This window comes from Stenella coeruleoalba (assembly GCF_951394435.1).
Source record: "Stenella coeruleoalba genome assembly, chromosome: 2".
NCBI lineage: Eukaryota > Metazoa > Chordata > Mammalia > Artiodactyla > Delphinidae > Stenella > Stenella coeruleoalba.
The window spans coordinates 148,855,416-148,873,861 of NC_137147.1; the positions used below are offsets into that span (position 1 = coordinate 148,855,416).

Genomic DNA, 18,446 nt, shown 5'->3' on the forward strand with positions numbered 1-18,446 from the left:
ATATAAGGCTGCTTTGTTACATTGAATCGTACTCCATAGTTCATCCAGCTTAGTATCCCTGACACTAAAGGATAAGAACCAGAAAGAGTGGGAAGAATTATGCTATTGTCTCTTGGACCCCTTCCCATTTAGGAAGCCTGGGCGTTCTGCCTTGTAATGGGAAGAGCTCTTCCTTCACCTGCTCTACCAGGCTTCAACCTCGGTCTCTCAGGCATCCCCTCATTCCTTCATACATTCATTCATTCAACAGATTTTTTTTTTTTGAGCACCTGTGTTAAGCACTGCAGTTGCAAAGGTGGACAAGTAAGATGTCCATAGTATAGTAAAGAAAACAAACAGGTAGACAGCCAAGTGCAATACAGAGTGGCTTATTCACATATGGAAGTGCAAAGTACAATGGTACTCCATAGAAAAGGCATCTCACCCAATATTAAGGCTACCTGGAGAAGGAAGTGGGATGTACAAGCTGATGCCTGTACAAGGGCAGGTAAGTGAAGATGGAGATAGGGCCATCACCAGCAGTGATAATAACCTGTGCGAGGTATGGAGAGAGGAGAGTACAGTGTGCTAGTGGATCTGAAAGTATAGCCAGATTTACAAGACAGAGGGGCTCTGGGCCTGGGGAAACCGTGCTGCAAGTTTTATGCCACAGTAATGGTGAGTCACTGAATTATTTTAAGTAAATGAATGCATTGATCAGAATTGTGTTTTAGAAAGAGATTTTGATTACATAATGGATAATCAGTTGGAGAGAGCAAGTATGTACTTTTTCCCCTTCCCCTGAAGGGTAGCCTCCCTCTAGAATATTTGGGAGGAGGAGAAAAGGGTTATGGCCTGACCACTTTTGAGCCATCCACTGGACAGCTGTTTCTCCCTCTGAATTGAAAGATCCTCCCATCCCTTTCTGTCACATCCCCCTCAAGGCCCACAGTTGGATGTTATCACAGAATCATGCAGTATTAGTTTGATTCACAAGGGTCTTGACGTTCTTCCCTTTACAACATTGTCTATTATTCCCTGCCATGGTACTCGATGGAGCCATTCTTTCTGACCATAAATCCTGTGCTTTGACCCTTCTGTAATAACATCTGCTAATTATGATGATAAATAATTATTATTATGATTTATTGTACACCTTCTTTGTGCCCATTACAATATCTCTAATCTCATAGAAGCCCTCCAGGGGAAGTAGTTTTATCCCCATTTTGATTATTTTTAACCTCTCATGGCCACAAACTCCTTGTGATGGGGGAAGGAACAAAGATTGTTTTTAGTTCACTGAAGGAAAAATAGAGGATAATGGATTTACATTACTTAGATTTTTTTCTTTAACAGTATTGATTTTATTTATTTTGTGATACGTAAGCAGAGAAAATGTGGTCCAGCTTTAAGCTGAATTCTGACATAAAAATGACCTTATGATACATTAGCATATAGAAAAGTTTAAAAAGCTACTCAGGCCATCTGTAATTATTTATCTACTTCACCTCCTTTCAGTTTTACCTGTTGAACTAAATAGGCTAAAAATGTGCGGAAATTGACTCACATCCTAAGGTTTTGCCTTTAACAGCTCGATCTAATTTAGCGTTGTCAGCAGATAACCCATATGGTGAGATCTTACTGTTCACTCAGAATGAGAATGAGGAGCTATTTGCTGTGCCCACCTAAGAACCCAGGGTAGGTAGTTACCTGAATTGGTGGTGACAGGAGATCGCAAAGTCTGCTTCACATGTAACCTCTTTGAGAGGTTAAGGCTGAAGAAGAACTCAGGGATCACGAAGGCCAGTCTCCTCATTTTTCAGACGGAGAAACTGAGGTCCGGAGAAGTAAAGTAACTTTCCAAGATGATGTAATGGAGTAGTAGTAGAGCTAAGATATCTTCATAACTGACTCAGGAGCATGTAGTTTAACTTCTGAGATGCTACCAGCAGCCTCTTGGGAGAAATAGTGTTAGCACCACTGTATGCTAATGTCGTCTCCAGTGTCTGTATAAGCATTTATAGAGTTTATCCTTATAGCTGTAAAATGTTCAGTGAGGTCTGTTCAGTCTCAGAATACATAGGAATCTGCTAGAGGACAAAATGAACTAGTTCAATGTAGTTGGTCTAATTGTTTAATACTGGGGTCACCAAAAGGGTTGCTAGCTCCTTGAAAGGTAATTCTGTATACAAATTAGAGATTAGAAGATGGCCATCCGTTCATTGAATTCTGTAACAGATTTTGATGCTGTTAAGTAAACTCATTTTTAGTGTTACCCGATATATAAGATTTGTAGCAATTCTTGAAATACTCTTCGTATTGTAGTTGGGAGCCATTTCTTTGTTTTTTTTTTAACATCTTTATTGGAGTATAATTGCTTTACAATAGTGTGTTACTTTCTGCTGTATAACAAAGTGAATCAGCTGTACATATACATATATCCCCATGTCCCCTCCCTCTTGCGTCTCCCTCCTACCCTCCCTATCCCACCCCTCTAGGTGGACACAAAGCACCGGGCTGATCTCCCTGTGCCATGCGGGTGCTTCCCACTAGCTATCTATTTTGCATTTGGTAGTGTATATATGTCCATGCCACACCCTCACTTCATCCCAGCTTACTTTTCCCCCTCCCTGTGTCCTCAAGTCCATTCTCTACATCTGCGTCTTTATTCCTGTCCTGCCCCCAGGTTCTTCAGAACCTTTTTTTTTTTTAGATTCCATATAGATGTGTTAGCATACGGTTACTTCACTCTGTATGACAGACTCTATCCATCCACCTCACTACAAATAACTCAGTTTCGTTTCTTTTTATAGCTGAGTAATATTCCATTGTATATATGTGCCACATCTTCTTTATCCATTCATCTGTCGATGGACACTTAGGTTGCTTCCATGTCCTGGCTATTGTAAATAGAGCTGCAATGAACATTGTGGTATTTGACTCTTTTTGAATTATGATTTTCTCAGGGTATATGCCCAGTAGTGGGATGGCTGGGTCATATGGTAGTTCTATTTTTAGTTTTTTTAAGGAACCTCCATACTGTTCTCCATAGTGACTATATCAATTTACATTCCCACCAACAGTGCAAGAGTGTTCCCTTTTCTCCACACCTTCTCCAGCATTTATTGTTTGTAGACTTTTTTTGTTTGTTTGTTTGTTTTTTGCGGTATGTGGGCCTCTCACTGTTGTGGCCTCTCCTGTTGTGGAGCACAGGCTCCGACACGCAGGCTCAGCGGCCATGGCTCACAGGCCCAGCCGCTCCACAGCATGTGGGATCCTCCCGGACCGGGGCACGAACCCGTGTCCCCTGCATCTGCAGGCGGACTCTCAACCACCGCGCCATCAGTGAAGCCCCTATTGGTTTTTTATGGGGGTTTTTTTGTTTTTTTTGTGTAGACTTTTTGATGATGGCCATTCTGACCGGTGTGAAGTGATACCTCATTGTAGTTTTGATTTGAGTTTCTCTAATGATTAGTGATGTTGAGCATCCTTTCATGTGTTTGTTGGCAATCTGTATATCTTCTTTGGAGGAATGTCTGTTTAGGTCTTCCGCCCATTTTTGGATTTGGTTGTTTGTTTTTTTGATACTGAGCAGCATGAGCCACTTGTATATTTTGGAGGTTAATCCTTTGTCAGTTGCTTCGTTTGCAAATATTTTCTGCCATTCTGAGGCCTGTCTTTTCGTCTTGATTATGGTTTCCTTTCCTGTGCAAACGCTTTTAAGTTTCATTAGGTCCCATTTGTTTATTTTTGTTTTTATTTCCATTTCTCTAGGAGGTCGGTCAAAAAGGATCTTGCTGATTAATGTCATAGAGTGTTCTGCCTATATTTTCCTCTAAGAGTTTTATACTGTCTGGCCTTACATTTAGATCTTTAATCCATTTTGAGCTTATTTTTGTGTATGGTGTTAGGGAGTGTTCTAACTTCATTCTTTTACATGTAGCTGTCCAGTTTTCCCAGCACCACTTATTGAAAAGGCTGTCTTTTCTCCATTGTATAATATTGCCTCCTTAATCAAAGATAAGGTGACTATAAGTATGTGGACTTATCTCTGCACTTTCTATCCTGTTCGATTGATCTAGATTTCTGTTTTTGTGCCAGTACCGTACTCTCTTGATTACTGTAGATTTGTAGTATAATCTGAAGTCTGGGAGCCTGATTCCTCCAACTCCGTTTTTCTTTCTCAAGATTGCTTTGGCTATTTGGGGTCTTCTGTGTTTCCATACAAATTGTGAAATTTTTAGTTCTAGTTCTGTGAAAAATGCCATTGGTAGTTTGACAGGGATTGCATTGAATCTGTAGATTGCTTTGGGTAATATAGTCATTTTCACAGTGTTGATTCTTCCAATCCAAGAACATGGTATAACTCTCCATCTATTTGTATCATCTTTAATTTCTTTCATCAGTGTCTTATAGTTTTCTGCATACAGGTCTTTTGTCTCCTTAGGTAGGTTTATTCCTAGGTATTTTATTCTTTTTGTTGCAATGGTAAATAGGAGTGTTTCCTTAATTTCTCTTTCAGATTTTCCATCATTAGGCCCACAAATGGCCCTAAGTGTGTTCACTTTAGCTGGCCAGAGTTTTACTATATAGATCACAATACATTATCCTTAATGGAAGAACTATTTGGTAGCATTTAATAGTTAATGTTTACCTTTTTCTTGGAGCCATTCATTTAAAAAATGAAAGATTTCACATTTAGATGGCCCAAACAAAGTCCTGAGAGCTTGCATCAGAAATCAAATGGCAATTCAGTGTAAGTGAACCCTAAACTTTGATGAGAACTTTGGCAAAATTTCATCAGTTCTATGAAAATACTTCTGCATTGCTGAGTAAATGATATGAGGAAGTAAAATGGGAAGAGGACTAAGTAAATAGCTCCAAAAAGGGAAAACTTTTTAAAATAGAAAAAAAAAAAGTCCCTGTCTTTAATTTTTTTCTCCATTACAACCACCTCCTTTCCTTGGCCTAGCTGGAATGCACAGTAACATTGTGTATAGGAATGCCAGAGATTTCTGTGCATTAATTTTGTATCCTGCTACTTTACCCAATTCATTTATTAGCTCTAGTAGTTTTCTGATAGCATCTTTAGGATTCTCTATGTATAGTATCATGTCATCCGCAAACAGTGACAGCTTTACTTCTTCTTTTCTGATTTGGATTCCTTTTATTTCCTTTTCTTCTCTGATTGCTGTGGCTAAAACTTGCAAAACTATGTTGAATAAGAGTGGTGAGAGTGGGCAACCTTGTCTTGTTCCTGATCTTAGTGGAAATGGTTTCAGTGTTTGACCACTGCGACTGATGCTGGCTGTGGGTTTGTCATATATGGCCGTTATTATGTTGAGGTAAGTTCCCTCTATGCCTACTTTCTGGAGGGCTTTTATCATGAATGGGTGTTGAGTTTTGTTGAAAGCTTTTTCTGCATCTATTGAGATGATCATATGGTATCCTTCAATTTGTTAATATGGTGTATCACATTGATTGATTTGCGTATATTGAAGAATCCATGCATTCCTGGGAGCCATTTCTTGGGGTCCATATTTGATAAATTTCTTCTCAATTTCCGGCACATTTCAGATTCTTCTGATTTCATTGACCATAGGTATTACCTTATCATACTCTGTCTAGTTTATATGTAGATTATGTCAATGCCAGATATTCTTATGAGAATAATAATTCTGTCAAATTTTTTTTCAAACAACTATAAAATCTGCTTTAAGAAGTAATGTTTACGCTGAAGAAATAATCCAAATATTTAAATTGTTCTAAATAACTAAGTAATTGCTATATTGCTTGTGTAATTTAATGAGCCCCCATCAAAGAACATAGAATAGTGCCTTGACATTCACAAATGTGGAAGAGGTTTTCCTATTACTCATCTCTAGAGACAAAGACTCTTCTTAGTTTAATTCTAGAAATGGCTCAATCTATACATACTCAGTAAAATTTGATCCATAGTGCAACCAAATTCATGGTAAAATAGAGTTTTTAATTGTAAGATTTTTATATTCTTCATAAAGGGTACAACATTCAGGTATGAAAACACATAAGAGAAGCTGTCTCTGGGTGTGTCTTAAAATAAACTCCTTTTAAGAACAGTATATTTTACTTGAGTGAAATGGAAAAGAGGCTGAGAGATAAAACGTTCTAAACGTGAATTAGTATCTCTGTTTCGGTGTGTCATCACTTCTTTAGTTTTCTCTACCATAGTTATATATGCTAACTTGTTGTCTCAGAATGTGATATTCAGAACATTTATTTAGTATTTTCATCACATGCAGTCCTTTCTTGCTGAGTCTGAACTCTCTCTGTAATGCCTCATATTTCGTAAGAAGACCTAAGATCATCATAACCTCAAATGGAGTATCAGAGTTTGGATGGAGATTTTTTCTATGTCAGGCTGATTTATAGCACAAAAGTAGAGAAATGAAGGGAACAATCTTTTTAATCATCTTGCCATATTTAGAGAGCGTTATTAATGTAAAAGATGGGAAAAAATGGGCTGCAATTTTTCTTCTAGGCAGAGAGCAGTACTCATTATACATCATCTTAAGTGTAGAAGAGAGGGAGAAGTAACACTCCACACCCTCTTGGAGTCGACTCACCCCAGATGCAGAGAGGTGCTCAGCCTTCGGCTCCCCCACCTGAGGAGAGGGCTGTTGCTCTGTAGCGTTCCCTTTATAACTTTAGATACAAGAGTCTATGTGAGTTCTCTGTCCACACACCACATCCTCAAAGAATCATCTTCACCCTTCGTAAAAGGGTTGTCTTTTCCCCCCCATTTGCACTCCTTGACGTTACACTCTGATTCCATGGTTTGTGATAGCCACCTAAATCCAATATCTTTTTCACAAAAGAGCCTTTAATATGTTTCTGAGGGAAGTGAATTTGAAGTCTGATGATGCAGATGCAAGTGCAGGAGCCACAACTTAACCAGTGATATCACTTTAGACTTAACCTCTCTGTGCCATATTTTCTCTAATTGTAAATTTCTAATAATAGTACTTGCCCTAATTTTCCATAGTGTTGTTTTGACCATGAAATGAGGCAAGAATGTAAAAATATTTTGTAAGGTTCTGTAGAAGTATATATGTTTTTGTTCTTATCTTCCTATTTTAAAAGTGTTAAAAACATTGTTTAGATTCTCCTACACTTCAAACTCCTTTCGGGCAAATTAGTTATCAGAGAGGCAAAAAGTAAATAGAAATGAAGTCAGCAGCTGTAGGTCATGACAATACACATGGACTACCCTTTACCTGCTTGGTTCCTCTGAACCTCACTACTTGGAGTGTGGTCTGTGGATCAGAAGCATTGGCATAATCTGGGAGCTTATAGAAATGCCAACCCTTAGGTCCCACCCTAGATTTACAGATTCATAATCTGCATTTTAACAAGAACTCTAGGTGCTTTGTGTACACATTTAAATTCGAGAAGCACAATATGGCATAACATGTGGCACCAGTAGCCTGCAAGGTGATTCTATAGAAATGCAAATCGGAACCACAGGTCAGAATGGCCATCATCAAAAAGTCTACAAACAATAAATGCTGGAGAGGGTGTGGAGAAAAGGGAATCCTCCTACACTGTTGGTGGGAATGTAAATTGATGCAGCCACTATGGAGAACAGTATGGAGGTTCCTCAAAAAACTAAAAATAGAGCTATCATATGATCCAGCAATCCTACTCCTGGGCATAGGTCCGGAGGAAACTCTAACTCAGAAAGAATCATGCACCCAGTGTTGATAGCAGCACTATTCACAATAGCCAAGACATGGAAGCAATCTAAATGTCCATCGACAGATGAATGGATAAAGAAGATGTGAGATAGATAGATATATATATATATACACATACATACACACACACACACATATACACACACGTGTGTGTGTATATACACAATGGAATATTACTCAGCCATATAAAGAAAGAAAGAATGCCATTTGCACCAATGTGGATGGGCCTAGAGATTATCATACTAAGTGAAGTAAATCAGACAGAGAAAGGCAAATATCATATGATATCACTTATATGTAGAATCTTAAAAAAATGATACAAATGAACTTATTTACAAAACAGAAATAGACTCACAGACATAGAAAACATACCAAAGGGGAAAGGTGGGGGAGGGATAAACTTGGAATTTGGGATTAACAGATACAGACTACTATATATAAAATAGGCAAACAACAAGGATCTACTGTATAGCACAGGGAACTATATTCAATATCTTGTAATAACCTATAATGGGAAAGAATCTCGAAAAGAATATGTATATATTTATAACTGAATCACTTTGCTGTGTACCTGAAACATAAATCAACTATACTTCAATAAAAAATAAAAATTAAAGATGATTCTTTACAGTAATGCAGTAAGCATGTTTTATTTTAATCATTAGGTTTGAAGAATATTAGAAGAAAATATTGCTAGCTCATGAAATCTGTTATTTCATAGATTTTCCCTAAGGTGAGGCTAACAAATAGCTGACAAATAGCTTTTAAAAGACGAGTTAATTTAAGAAATTATAAGTAATAGGGTAAGTGATACTTGAACATGGCAAAAATTAAGAAGGTGGCTCTTGAGTGATTGGCCTTTGGGTAACCTTAGCCTAGAAGCTTGGTGAGATCCAGAGCAGGGTCATAGTAGCTGTGTGGGACCTCTGAGGTGCCTCCAGCCCTGGCCAAGGGTGCACGTAGGAGGTATAGTTCTCGTGTGTTCTGGGCACTCTGTTCAGACTAAGGGTGTTCAGAATCCTCTTCCACTAACCAGATGAGAATACGGACTGAGTACAAGGTCTGGGACCCTTTCTTTATCTCTTTCACTCAGCGGTGTTTTGGGAAGAGCTCAAGCACCAAAATACCCTTTATTTATCTACTGCTTAGAGGAACTTAGATGGAAGATTCTTCGATTTCTTTCACTGTGCCAGCCATTGTCAAATCTGTGAACAGTTTATCCAAGAAAGTTTTCATTCCCCATAACTCAAGTTTCTCTTGGGATCAGTTATGGAGTCGAGTTCAATTCCTTATGAGGTCAGCTTTTTAAGATTTTCCTATATTTTTTCTTCTCTTTCATTCCTTCAGTAACTTTCAAAATAATAAAAGTAATACAACTAAATTCTTCAGCATTTAGAATGTAGAGGGGGGAAACGCTTCATGAATTACAATGCTGTGCTTGTGCAAGTGCCCTGTGAATTCTCTCTGAACCATTCTAGTGCTGCTAAAATAAACACCTGTGTGGTTCTTCAGTTCATATTCCCATTTTTTTCCTCAGGTCATTTGTACTCCATCTTGACATTACACTCTCTTTCTATGGTCTTTGATTAATACCCGAATCCATCACCTTAGCCAGATTATGGAGTTTACTTGAGAAGGATTTCCTTGCAAATGAAACTCTCTAGCCTGTTGATCAGTGTTTTTGCTCCCCGTGAAAAACCTTCCCAGGAAGAGGAGCCTAATATTGCATTTATGTCTTCTGGGGAAAAAATGTGAAACATTAAAACGTATTAATAGGAAAAAACTTTTTCAGAGATTTATAAATTGAAGAAGGGTGGTAACTTGCACTGTTGTAAACAAAGATATCTATGAAAGTTCTTGAATTGTCTGCCTACAAAGCTGAGATAGTTAAACTTGATTTTTAAAATATTACTCAGACTTCTTATTGTCATCCTGTGGACAGTTTCCACATTTTGGCTATTTTTTTTGTTGTAGTGGAGATACATTCTAAAATAATTTCCTTCCTACAGTTGCTGAGCTTACCTACTTCCTAAATTCTTCCATTTAAAGTAATATACATGAAACAAAATTAGGAGACAAGTAGCAGACTAGGGTAAAACTTCGCATATACACATGACAAAGGCCTAATTTTCTTAATACACACAGAGTTCTGTAAATGATTAAAAAAGAATAACCTAGTAGAAAAATGAGAAAGGATATAAACCTGAAGAAAAAATTTTAAATGACCATTAAACATGAAAAAATATTCAATCCATGTATCATCAAAACAGGTTGTCATTTTCTTACCTATCAGGTTGACCAAAATTAAAATGTTTGAAAAACCCCAGTGTTAAAGGGTAGGGAAAAAAACATGTTGTTTTGGAATTATGAATTATGTAATTTTTCTGAAGAGTGATTTGGCAATATTGATCAAAATGTGAAATGCATGTACACTCTGACCATGAAATTTCACAGATACACAGAGAGATATAAAATGATAGTGTTACAGCATTATTTATAATAGCTTGAACTGAAAGCAACCTCTGTCGTCCTTCAGGACAGTTTACAGTGGTACCATTATTTATTGAGCCAGTGGAATAACATTCAGCAGCTTAAAAAAATGTATTAGATTTATATGAAAAAAGTGGGAAAAACCAAAGTATAGAAGACTGTGAATAATATGACCCCATTTGTATTTTTTTTTTAAAAAAGAGAGGGGATAAAAGGATGCTAATGTATGTGGGAAGAAAAAGTTCTTTGAAAAGATGTACCAGCAACAGATAGCTGTTAATTCTAGGAAGAATTAGCATCTCCTCCTGTCCCCACTTTCATTCCCATCCCTAATAGTAATGCTCTTCCTGAGTATTAACTGAGGGTCTTCACTTTCCCTAGTGAATGGCTTTTGAGAGAGAAAACAAGTATCAGTGAAGCAGCCAAAGGGTTGGCAACTGAGGGAAAAACAAAGACCCAATATCAGAAATGAAAAGCTTTATGCTAAGAAAAACAAGCCATTCTTTGGCTTGTTTAAGTGGCTCAATTAGCCACTTAAAATAATTCAGATAAACATAATGGTATTTTCCTAAAGAAGAATTTGGTTTGGATTTCCTGGGTATTTATTCCAATTTCCCATTGCTCCTATAGGGAAAACAAGGTTATTAAATTGTCCTCATTTCCATGGCTGGCTTGAGGGGGGAGGCTTTGGGTTATTGATGTAATCTTCTTTGAAGTGAACTTTTGCCTTCTTGAAATAGACCTAGACGTGCCTGGGTTCCCCCAGTGCCTGGAAGTGCATTTGGACACCAGGATTGAGTTATGAAATAGATCCTACTTTTACACCTCACCTTTTCCAGTTACCTAGCATTTTAAATTTATCCAATAGCATTTTACTTAGTTTCTTTTTTTTTAGTACTTCCAGAAAACTATTTAAAATTTTGAGGTACCTCAGTTTTTAACTCAACTGTTCTATATATAAATATCATTTTAATATTTAATATAATATTTAGTATTTTCCAGTTCCCTGGCCCGCCTGCCCCCGTCCCTGCCCCACCCTTCACCCCCAGGACTGCATCTAGTGTCATAAACTTGTCTTTTGTTTTGCCTTTGAGGGCCTCTTACCAGTACTCTGTTTGGGTGTCTGGGGACCATATCTGGAGAAACCCTTTGCCAAGTGACAGCTCTTCTACCAGCTTTCATACACAGTTGAGTAGGAACCGTGGAAAAAAAAGTTTTCTCAACTTTATTTCTGCTTTTTGCTGCCACCCAAGTTCTCCCTCTGCAGTTTTTCTTCTAGTCTGAACTCTGTGGTAGTGACGGTGCTCGTTTCTTTCAGATGGAGACTATTTTACCTTTACAAGACACGAACCTGTTGGAGTGTGTGGACAGATCATCCCAGTGAGTGTATCTCCTCACGCCTCATATTTATTTTCATTTGAACCAGTTCTCTTAAAGATACATAAAACATGGACCTCAGCAATGTGTGTTTTCCATTACTGGGGGAAAAAAAAACTGAGTTCATGTTGTTGACATATCTTTAACAGCCTCCCTGCAAATGCTTATTTGAACAGGTTAATAGGGTTTCAGCTTTGTTACCAGGAGTTGAGTTCTCAAGTCATGGAATTCTCATGATTAAAATAAGCAAAGCAAAGTCTAGTGTATTAATAACCTGCCCTTGGTTATGGATGTCCATTCTGCTTATGGAAAATTAATACTTTGTTATATTTGCTTGTTTATTTTTTAGAACTGTGACTCACCATTTTTCCAGGCATATTGTTTTATATGATCTTTTAATCCCATTCTTTCCCACTGTTTCTTTTCATAAGAATCTAGATAGAAGACTCTACAGAAGACACAGCAGTACAATTAACGTCACAGTCATAATTGAAACCATGCCGGGCTGTTGTGTATCTTGTACAGGGAAATATATGTAGTGCTTAGTGTTTGGATTGGAACATTAAACATTTTTTTTTCTCTCTGTCTCATACACAGCCTTGGCACTATACAAAACATCATCGAATCTGCCAACAGAAGATTCTAGCTAATCGTTCTGGCAAGGGTTTCAGGGAAGGCTCAATTTAAATTCTTACAGTATAGACAAGAAGTTTTCTCTTCTCAAAATATAGGAGAACAATTCGAGATAATCTTTGGCTTTGGAAACCACAGATTTTTGAGAAGTATTAATATATTATTTTAGTGGTCCATAAGCTCTAGGTTACTGTGAGATTTATTAGAGAATGAAAAGGGAAGATGAGAGATTTGGTTTAACTTCTTCTGCTCCTAAACCACCCAGGGAAATCCTACTCAGCTCAGAGCAGGGTTGAGGTCTGTCACCTTAATTGCAGGAACTCAAACCTGCTTTTCCTGCCCTTCCCCAGACTCTTGGAGCTGCAGCTTTCACTGACAGGACAAGAGCCGCTTGTCAGCCAGCTCGGCTCAATTACTGCACTCCAAGATTTATATACTGTAGATGGAATTAAAACATCACTGTGTACTCCCAAGTTTATAAACAACTAAGGGGAAAAGAAATTGGGTGTTTGGTGAAGGCAAGACACTTGTATATTTTTGCAAGCTTGCCAGGGCCAGTGAGAATCTTTCAAGGATGGCAGCTGAGATGCTTCAGGCAGAAACACATTGTGGTCAGGGGCTGAAGCCAGGGGACCAGGATTTTTGTTTTCTTTCTTAATGAAATTATCAACGACACCTGATAGTACTGAGGCTCATGCCTGCACTTATAACAATACAAGCTTAATATCCTTTTAAAATCAGTTTAAACCATTTTAGGCTGCAGACTCAGATACTCACATATATATTTTAGTCTCCATTAGCTTTTTTTTGCAGTGTCAAAGAGACAAACTAAAACTTTTGCATACTCATCAGTAGATGCACTTTATTTTTTGTAATCATTTGTTTTGTGACAATACATGTAGGTAAAGAAAAAGGTGCTGCCTGGAAATATACACTGACTTCTAGTTCTTCCACACTGAAGAGCTTTCATACCAGCCTGAAATCCTGGTGTAAAAATCACAAGTGCAAGAAGAAGTTTTCATACACAAGAACTTACTGGAACCAAAGGCTAATTTTAAAAACATATAAAGTAACACCAATGAAAAACCAAAACAAAACAAAGAAAAAACAAAGACTCCCTTTTTACCATGAGATTTCTTTTTGTGGGTAGCTGGAAATAGTAATTTGCTGACCAGAGAGAACAGGAGAGATTTTCACGGTTAATCCTATTCTGTTCTTAATGAAGTAATTAAAAAATCCAAACATCTATACTCTGGTGGGACAAGATTTATGTTGAGGACTGGTCTGAGACATCTGAGAAGTCACAGCTTGAAAACAAAGTAATGGAGGAATATTGTTCATCTGTCAACCTGGAGTTTTTGCCTTTCAGTGGAACTTCCCCCTGCTGATGTTTGCCTGGAAAATTGCTCCAGCTCTGTGCTGTGGCAATACAGTAGTTATTAAACCAGCAGAACAAACACCACTCAGCGCGCTCTACATGGGAGCCCTCATCAAGGAGGTAAGAGAAACTGACTTCAGGAGCGGCTCCCACTCTCCTTACAGTGGGGGCCTACTGGAGCATATCTGATTTAACGTGCTTCATCAGCTTTCACAAGCCACGTTTCCTCCAATTCTGTTTTGTTAGGCTGGCTTTCCACCGGGAGTCATCAATATTTTGCCAGGATACGGGCCAACGGCCGGGGCAGCAATAGCTTCTCACGTTGGCATAGACAAGATTGCGTTCACAGGGTCTACTGAGGTAGGTGCCTGAGAAACCATAGCTTGAAGAACAGTTCTGCAAATGAGTAGAGGGTTTAAGAGAAAATTGAAAATGTCACCCATAGGCTGAACACCTAAAGAGCAGTGAATGCCCAAGGTCTCAAGGAGCAGCGTTGGTATCATAGCTAGAAGACTGATGAATGTCAAAGTAAAGGTGTACATTGACTATTTGATGCCACAGATCTCTGAGGTCTTTTGGTATGCCATTTGTGGGACTGAGACCAGTCCCAGAAAAACAAACAAAACCCTATTATGTTTTGAAATAAAAGGAACACATATCAGAGGCAAAAACAAACTAACAAACTGTCCCACAAAAGTGTCCCAGAAGCTGGGATTCTGAACACTTTCTTAAATCAAGATCATAAGATAAGAACTGGAGATCTAGGGACTTCCCTGGCGGTCCAGTGGTTAAGAGTTCACCTTCCAATGCAGGGGGGTGCGGGTTTGATCCCTGGTTGGGGAGCTGAGATCCCACATGCCTCGCGGACATAAAATAGAAGCAGAATTGTAACAAATTCAATAAAGACTTTAAAAATGGTCCACATCAAAAAAATCTTAAAAAAAAAATAAAGAACTGGAGATCTAAATTAATCTCTGGTCCTATTATATCAGCAAATCCTGTAGATGCAGTTTGCAGCTTACTATGGCCATGAGCCATAAGGGGTGATATAGAGTAGAGGTCAGCAAAGTTTTTCTGTAAAAGGCCAGTTGGCAAATATTGTAGACTTTGCCGGCAATATGGTCTCTGCTGCAACTATTTAACTCTGCCCCTGGAGCACGAAGTAGCCATAGGTAATGTATAAGCTGAACAAGGCTACAGGCCAGCACTTCATGTCCTGTGCTGGCTTTGCTCTGGGGGCAGTCAGCTCTGCTTGCCTGCCTCTTGGCTCAAGCACTACCGAGCCACACAGCTTTCACGAGTTATCAGCCCTTCTGGTCACATGGGGCCGGAAGACACTCTACAGTGGGTGGTGCCGTGATTCAGCTCCTTGTCTGGGCGGGGCAAACTGGGCTCTAGGGCTAGCAAAAGTCCTTATTTGAGTAGCTGAATCAGGCAGATCTGCCACCCTTTGTGTTCCCTGATCAGAGTGTGCCCCCAGTTTGGTTCTGCAGATGAGCAAAGCCACTGGTTGGGATTACTGCTTGGTCACCGCAGGTAGGAATTCAGCCTGCCAAGATTTGTGTGCTGCAAGCCCCTACCCGCTTCACTGTCACAGTCACGTTCCCAGTGCTTGAGCTCTGCAGAGTCTCCTGCGATCCCTGTGGTACGAGATCAGAGTAGTGGCTCCCACAAATTAACTCACAATTCTGGCTTCTCTTTTCCCACTGGAGGAACCAGAGGGTCCAGAGAGATCTCTTCACATGGTGCTGCAATGGCCTGGGGGAGGGGCAATGCGGTCACAGTGTAGGCCGCTTTTCATAACCCTTCTAATGGAGTCTGTCTGGGTCTCTATGGTGCAGGGGAGTGCTTCAGGCTTAACCTTGTGTTCTAGGATTCTCTCAGTGATGTCTTGTTTTTTTTAATAGTTGTTAGTTATGCTTCTCGTGAAGGGAAGCAAAGTCTGGAACAACCTATGTTGCCATCTCTGTAACATCAGTCCTCAGTATTTTCACTAGTACCAGGTTGCTTTAATTATTAGGTTTTAAAAGATGTGTTGTAATATGGTAGGCAAGATGCCCTCTTATTTGATTTTTCAGAACCTTTTGGCTATTCTTTCCCATTCTTTCAGATAAAATATCAAATTAGTTTTCCAAGTATCTTACCTTCCTCTACAAAACTCTCATTGGAATTTTGATTGGTGTCATATTACCTGTCTATATTAAATTGAGGGGTAAGTGCTCTCTCTAGAAGATTGACTTCTCATCTAGGAACATAATATAAATCTCTTCATTTATTTGTCCTATAATGTTCATCACTGATATCATCATTTACGTGTTAGGCTTTTCTTGATAAATTAATTTCTGGGGATTTAACTTTTTGTTCCAAGGATATTTCAGTTTAAAAACTGAGCACTTTTTTTTTTTTAAGTCACAGTACCATGTATTGGAAAGTTATATTGAAATGATGACTTAATCTTTCAGGCCAGACAAGAAGTGACATAGTGAATCAATAAGAACATAAGTGCTTGTTGCCAGGTTGCCTGGGTTTAAATCTCTGTTTTGCCATTTAAAAAGTTTTTAAACTTTTAAAAAGACTTCATTGAAGTATAATTTACACACAGTAAAATGCACCCATTTAAGTACCAAATGTACACAGTCATGTAACCATCACTCAAATTAAGATATAGAATATTTCCATACCCTAAAAAGATTTGTCATACCTTTGGCCCCAGGCAACCACTGACCCTTTTTATTAATTTTTCTTATTCTATTAGTTCACATAAATGGACTGATACAATATGTACTCTCCTGTGCCTGATTTTTTTTTTTTTTGGTGAGGGGGTTGTTGTTCAGTATTTAACGAATTTTTGATATGATTGGGTTTGAATCTCCCATTTTGATTTTATTTTCTACTTGTCCCATTTGCTTTTTGTTCTTTTTCTCCTCTTTTTCTGCCTTATTTTGGATGAATTTAGTACTCCATTTTATCTTTTATTTTGGATTATTAGCTAAGCCTCTTTTTTATATAAATTTATTTATTTTATTTAGTTTTATTTTTGGCTGTGTTGTGTCTTTGTTGCTGTGTGCAGGCTTTTCTCTAGTTGCGGTGAGCGGGTGCCACTCTTTGCTGCAGTGCGCAGGCTTCTTATTGCAGTAGCTTCTCTTGTTGTGGAGCACGGGCTCTAGGTGTGTGGGCCTCAGTAGTTGTGGCATGCGGGCTCAGTAGTTGTGGCTCACGGGCTCCAGAGCACAGGCTCAGTAGTTGTGGTGCATAGGCTCAGTAGTTGTGGCTTGTGGGCTCTAGAGTGCAGGCTCAGTAGTTGTGGCTCACAGGCTTAGTTGCTTTGCGGCATGTGGGATCTCCACGGACCAGGGCTCGAACCTGTGTCCCCTGCATTGGCAGACGGATTCCCAACCACTGCGCCACCAGGGGTGCCCCAGCTAAGCCTCTTTTTAAAGTGCTTGCTTTAGTAATTACAACATGCATCTTAATCACAGTCTATTATTTAAAAGTATTATGTTACTTCATATATAATGTAATAACAGTACAACAGAATTCTTATATTTCTCATTCCATCCTTCGTGCTACTGTTGTTCTATAATTCACTACTGATGTACGTTATATAGCCCATAGTACATTGCTACACTTTTTGTTTTAAAAAGTCAACTATCTTTTCAAAAAAATTTTTAAATGAGAAAACAAAATTATTTTACATTTACTCACATACTTGCCTTTTCTGACCCTCTTCTTTTTTTTGGGGGGGGGGGGGTTTGGTCCATGTTTCTTTCTGATATCATTTTCCTTCTATATAAAGATCTTTCTTTAGCATTTCTTATAGTGCCGGTCCGTTAGTGAAAAATTCTCTCAGCTTCTGTTTGTCTGAAAATGTCTTTATTTTGTTTTCATTTTTTATGACTTTTTCCTGAATATAAAATTCTGATTCAACAGTTTTTATTTTATTTTATTTTACTTTCAACACTTGAAAGATGTCATTCTGTTTTTTTATGACTTGCTCTGTTTCTGATAAGAAGTTAGCAGTCATTCTTATCTTTGTTTTACTGTATATAACTTTTTTTCTCTGGGGGCTTTAAAAATGTTTTCTTTTTACTGATTTTCAACAATTTGATTATGATGTGCTTCTGTGTAGTTTTCTTTGTTTTTCTTCCCATTTGAGGTTCATTGGAAATTCTTGGATCTATGAGTTTATATTTTCATCAAATTTGGAAAACTTTGGCAGTTATTTTTCAAATATATATGCTTTTTTCATGTCTGTTAATTTTTGAAAGAATGCTGAACATTGTGACCATTACCTTATTGAACATGTGGATTTTGTTTTCTTTCTTTAAAGAGTGCTGGACTTTCTTCTGTAAAGTGGTTAAGTCACTTGCAGTACAGCTTGACCCTTTTGACACTTAATTTTAAGCTTTGTTAAGTACTAGCTTATCTTTTACTAAGATACTAAACTTTATTAAGATTACTAAGTTGGGATCCTTCTGGAGTTTCTGCTGAATGTTCTCAGTGTTCAGCTAGGTCTTTCCACTCTGGCTAGTCAGAACTCAAATGTCCCCAACTCTGTATGAGCTCTGGGGATTATTCAGCATACAAATTACCTGGTCTTTGTTCTTTATCCAGTCTTGTGGAGTTTCACCATATGTATACCCAGTTTAGCCTTCAGCCAAAGACTTGGTGGGACCCCCATAAGGTTTCTTGACTGCATTGTCTCCCTCTGGTACTAAGCCCCTCACATTTTAACCACCTTATTCTCTCTAAACTCTGATCTATTTCATCAATTCAGTGAGACCACCGTGTTCTACTTTGGTCTCCCCATCCCATGCTGCAATCTAGAAAGTCTTTTGGCAGAAAGGTCTTCC

At 38.3% G+C, this 18,446-nt stretch overlaps 1 protein-coding gene across 7 annotated transcripts in view; it reads left to right on the forward strand.

Moving 5' to 3' along the window:
* Nucleotides 1–18,446, forward strand: part of ALDH1A2 (aldehyde dehydrogenase 1 family member A2) — a 332,881-nt gene that overhangs the window by 279,508 nt on the left and 34,927 nt on the right. For all 7 annotated transcript variants that reach the window (XM_079912113.1, XM_079912112.1, XM_079912111.1 and 4 more), the window contains 3 exons: nt 11,524–11,585; nt 13,585–13,713; nt 13,840–13,953. In XM_079912113.1, coding sequence (XP_079768239.1) covers nt 11,524–11,585; nt 13,585–13,713; nt 13,840–13,953 — 305 coding nt within the window. The remainder of the gene's footprint in view (nt 1–11,523; nt 11,586–13,584; nt 13,714–13,839; nt 13,954–18,446) is intronic.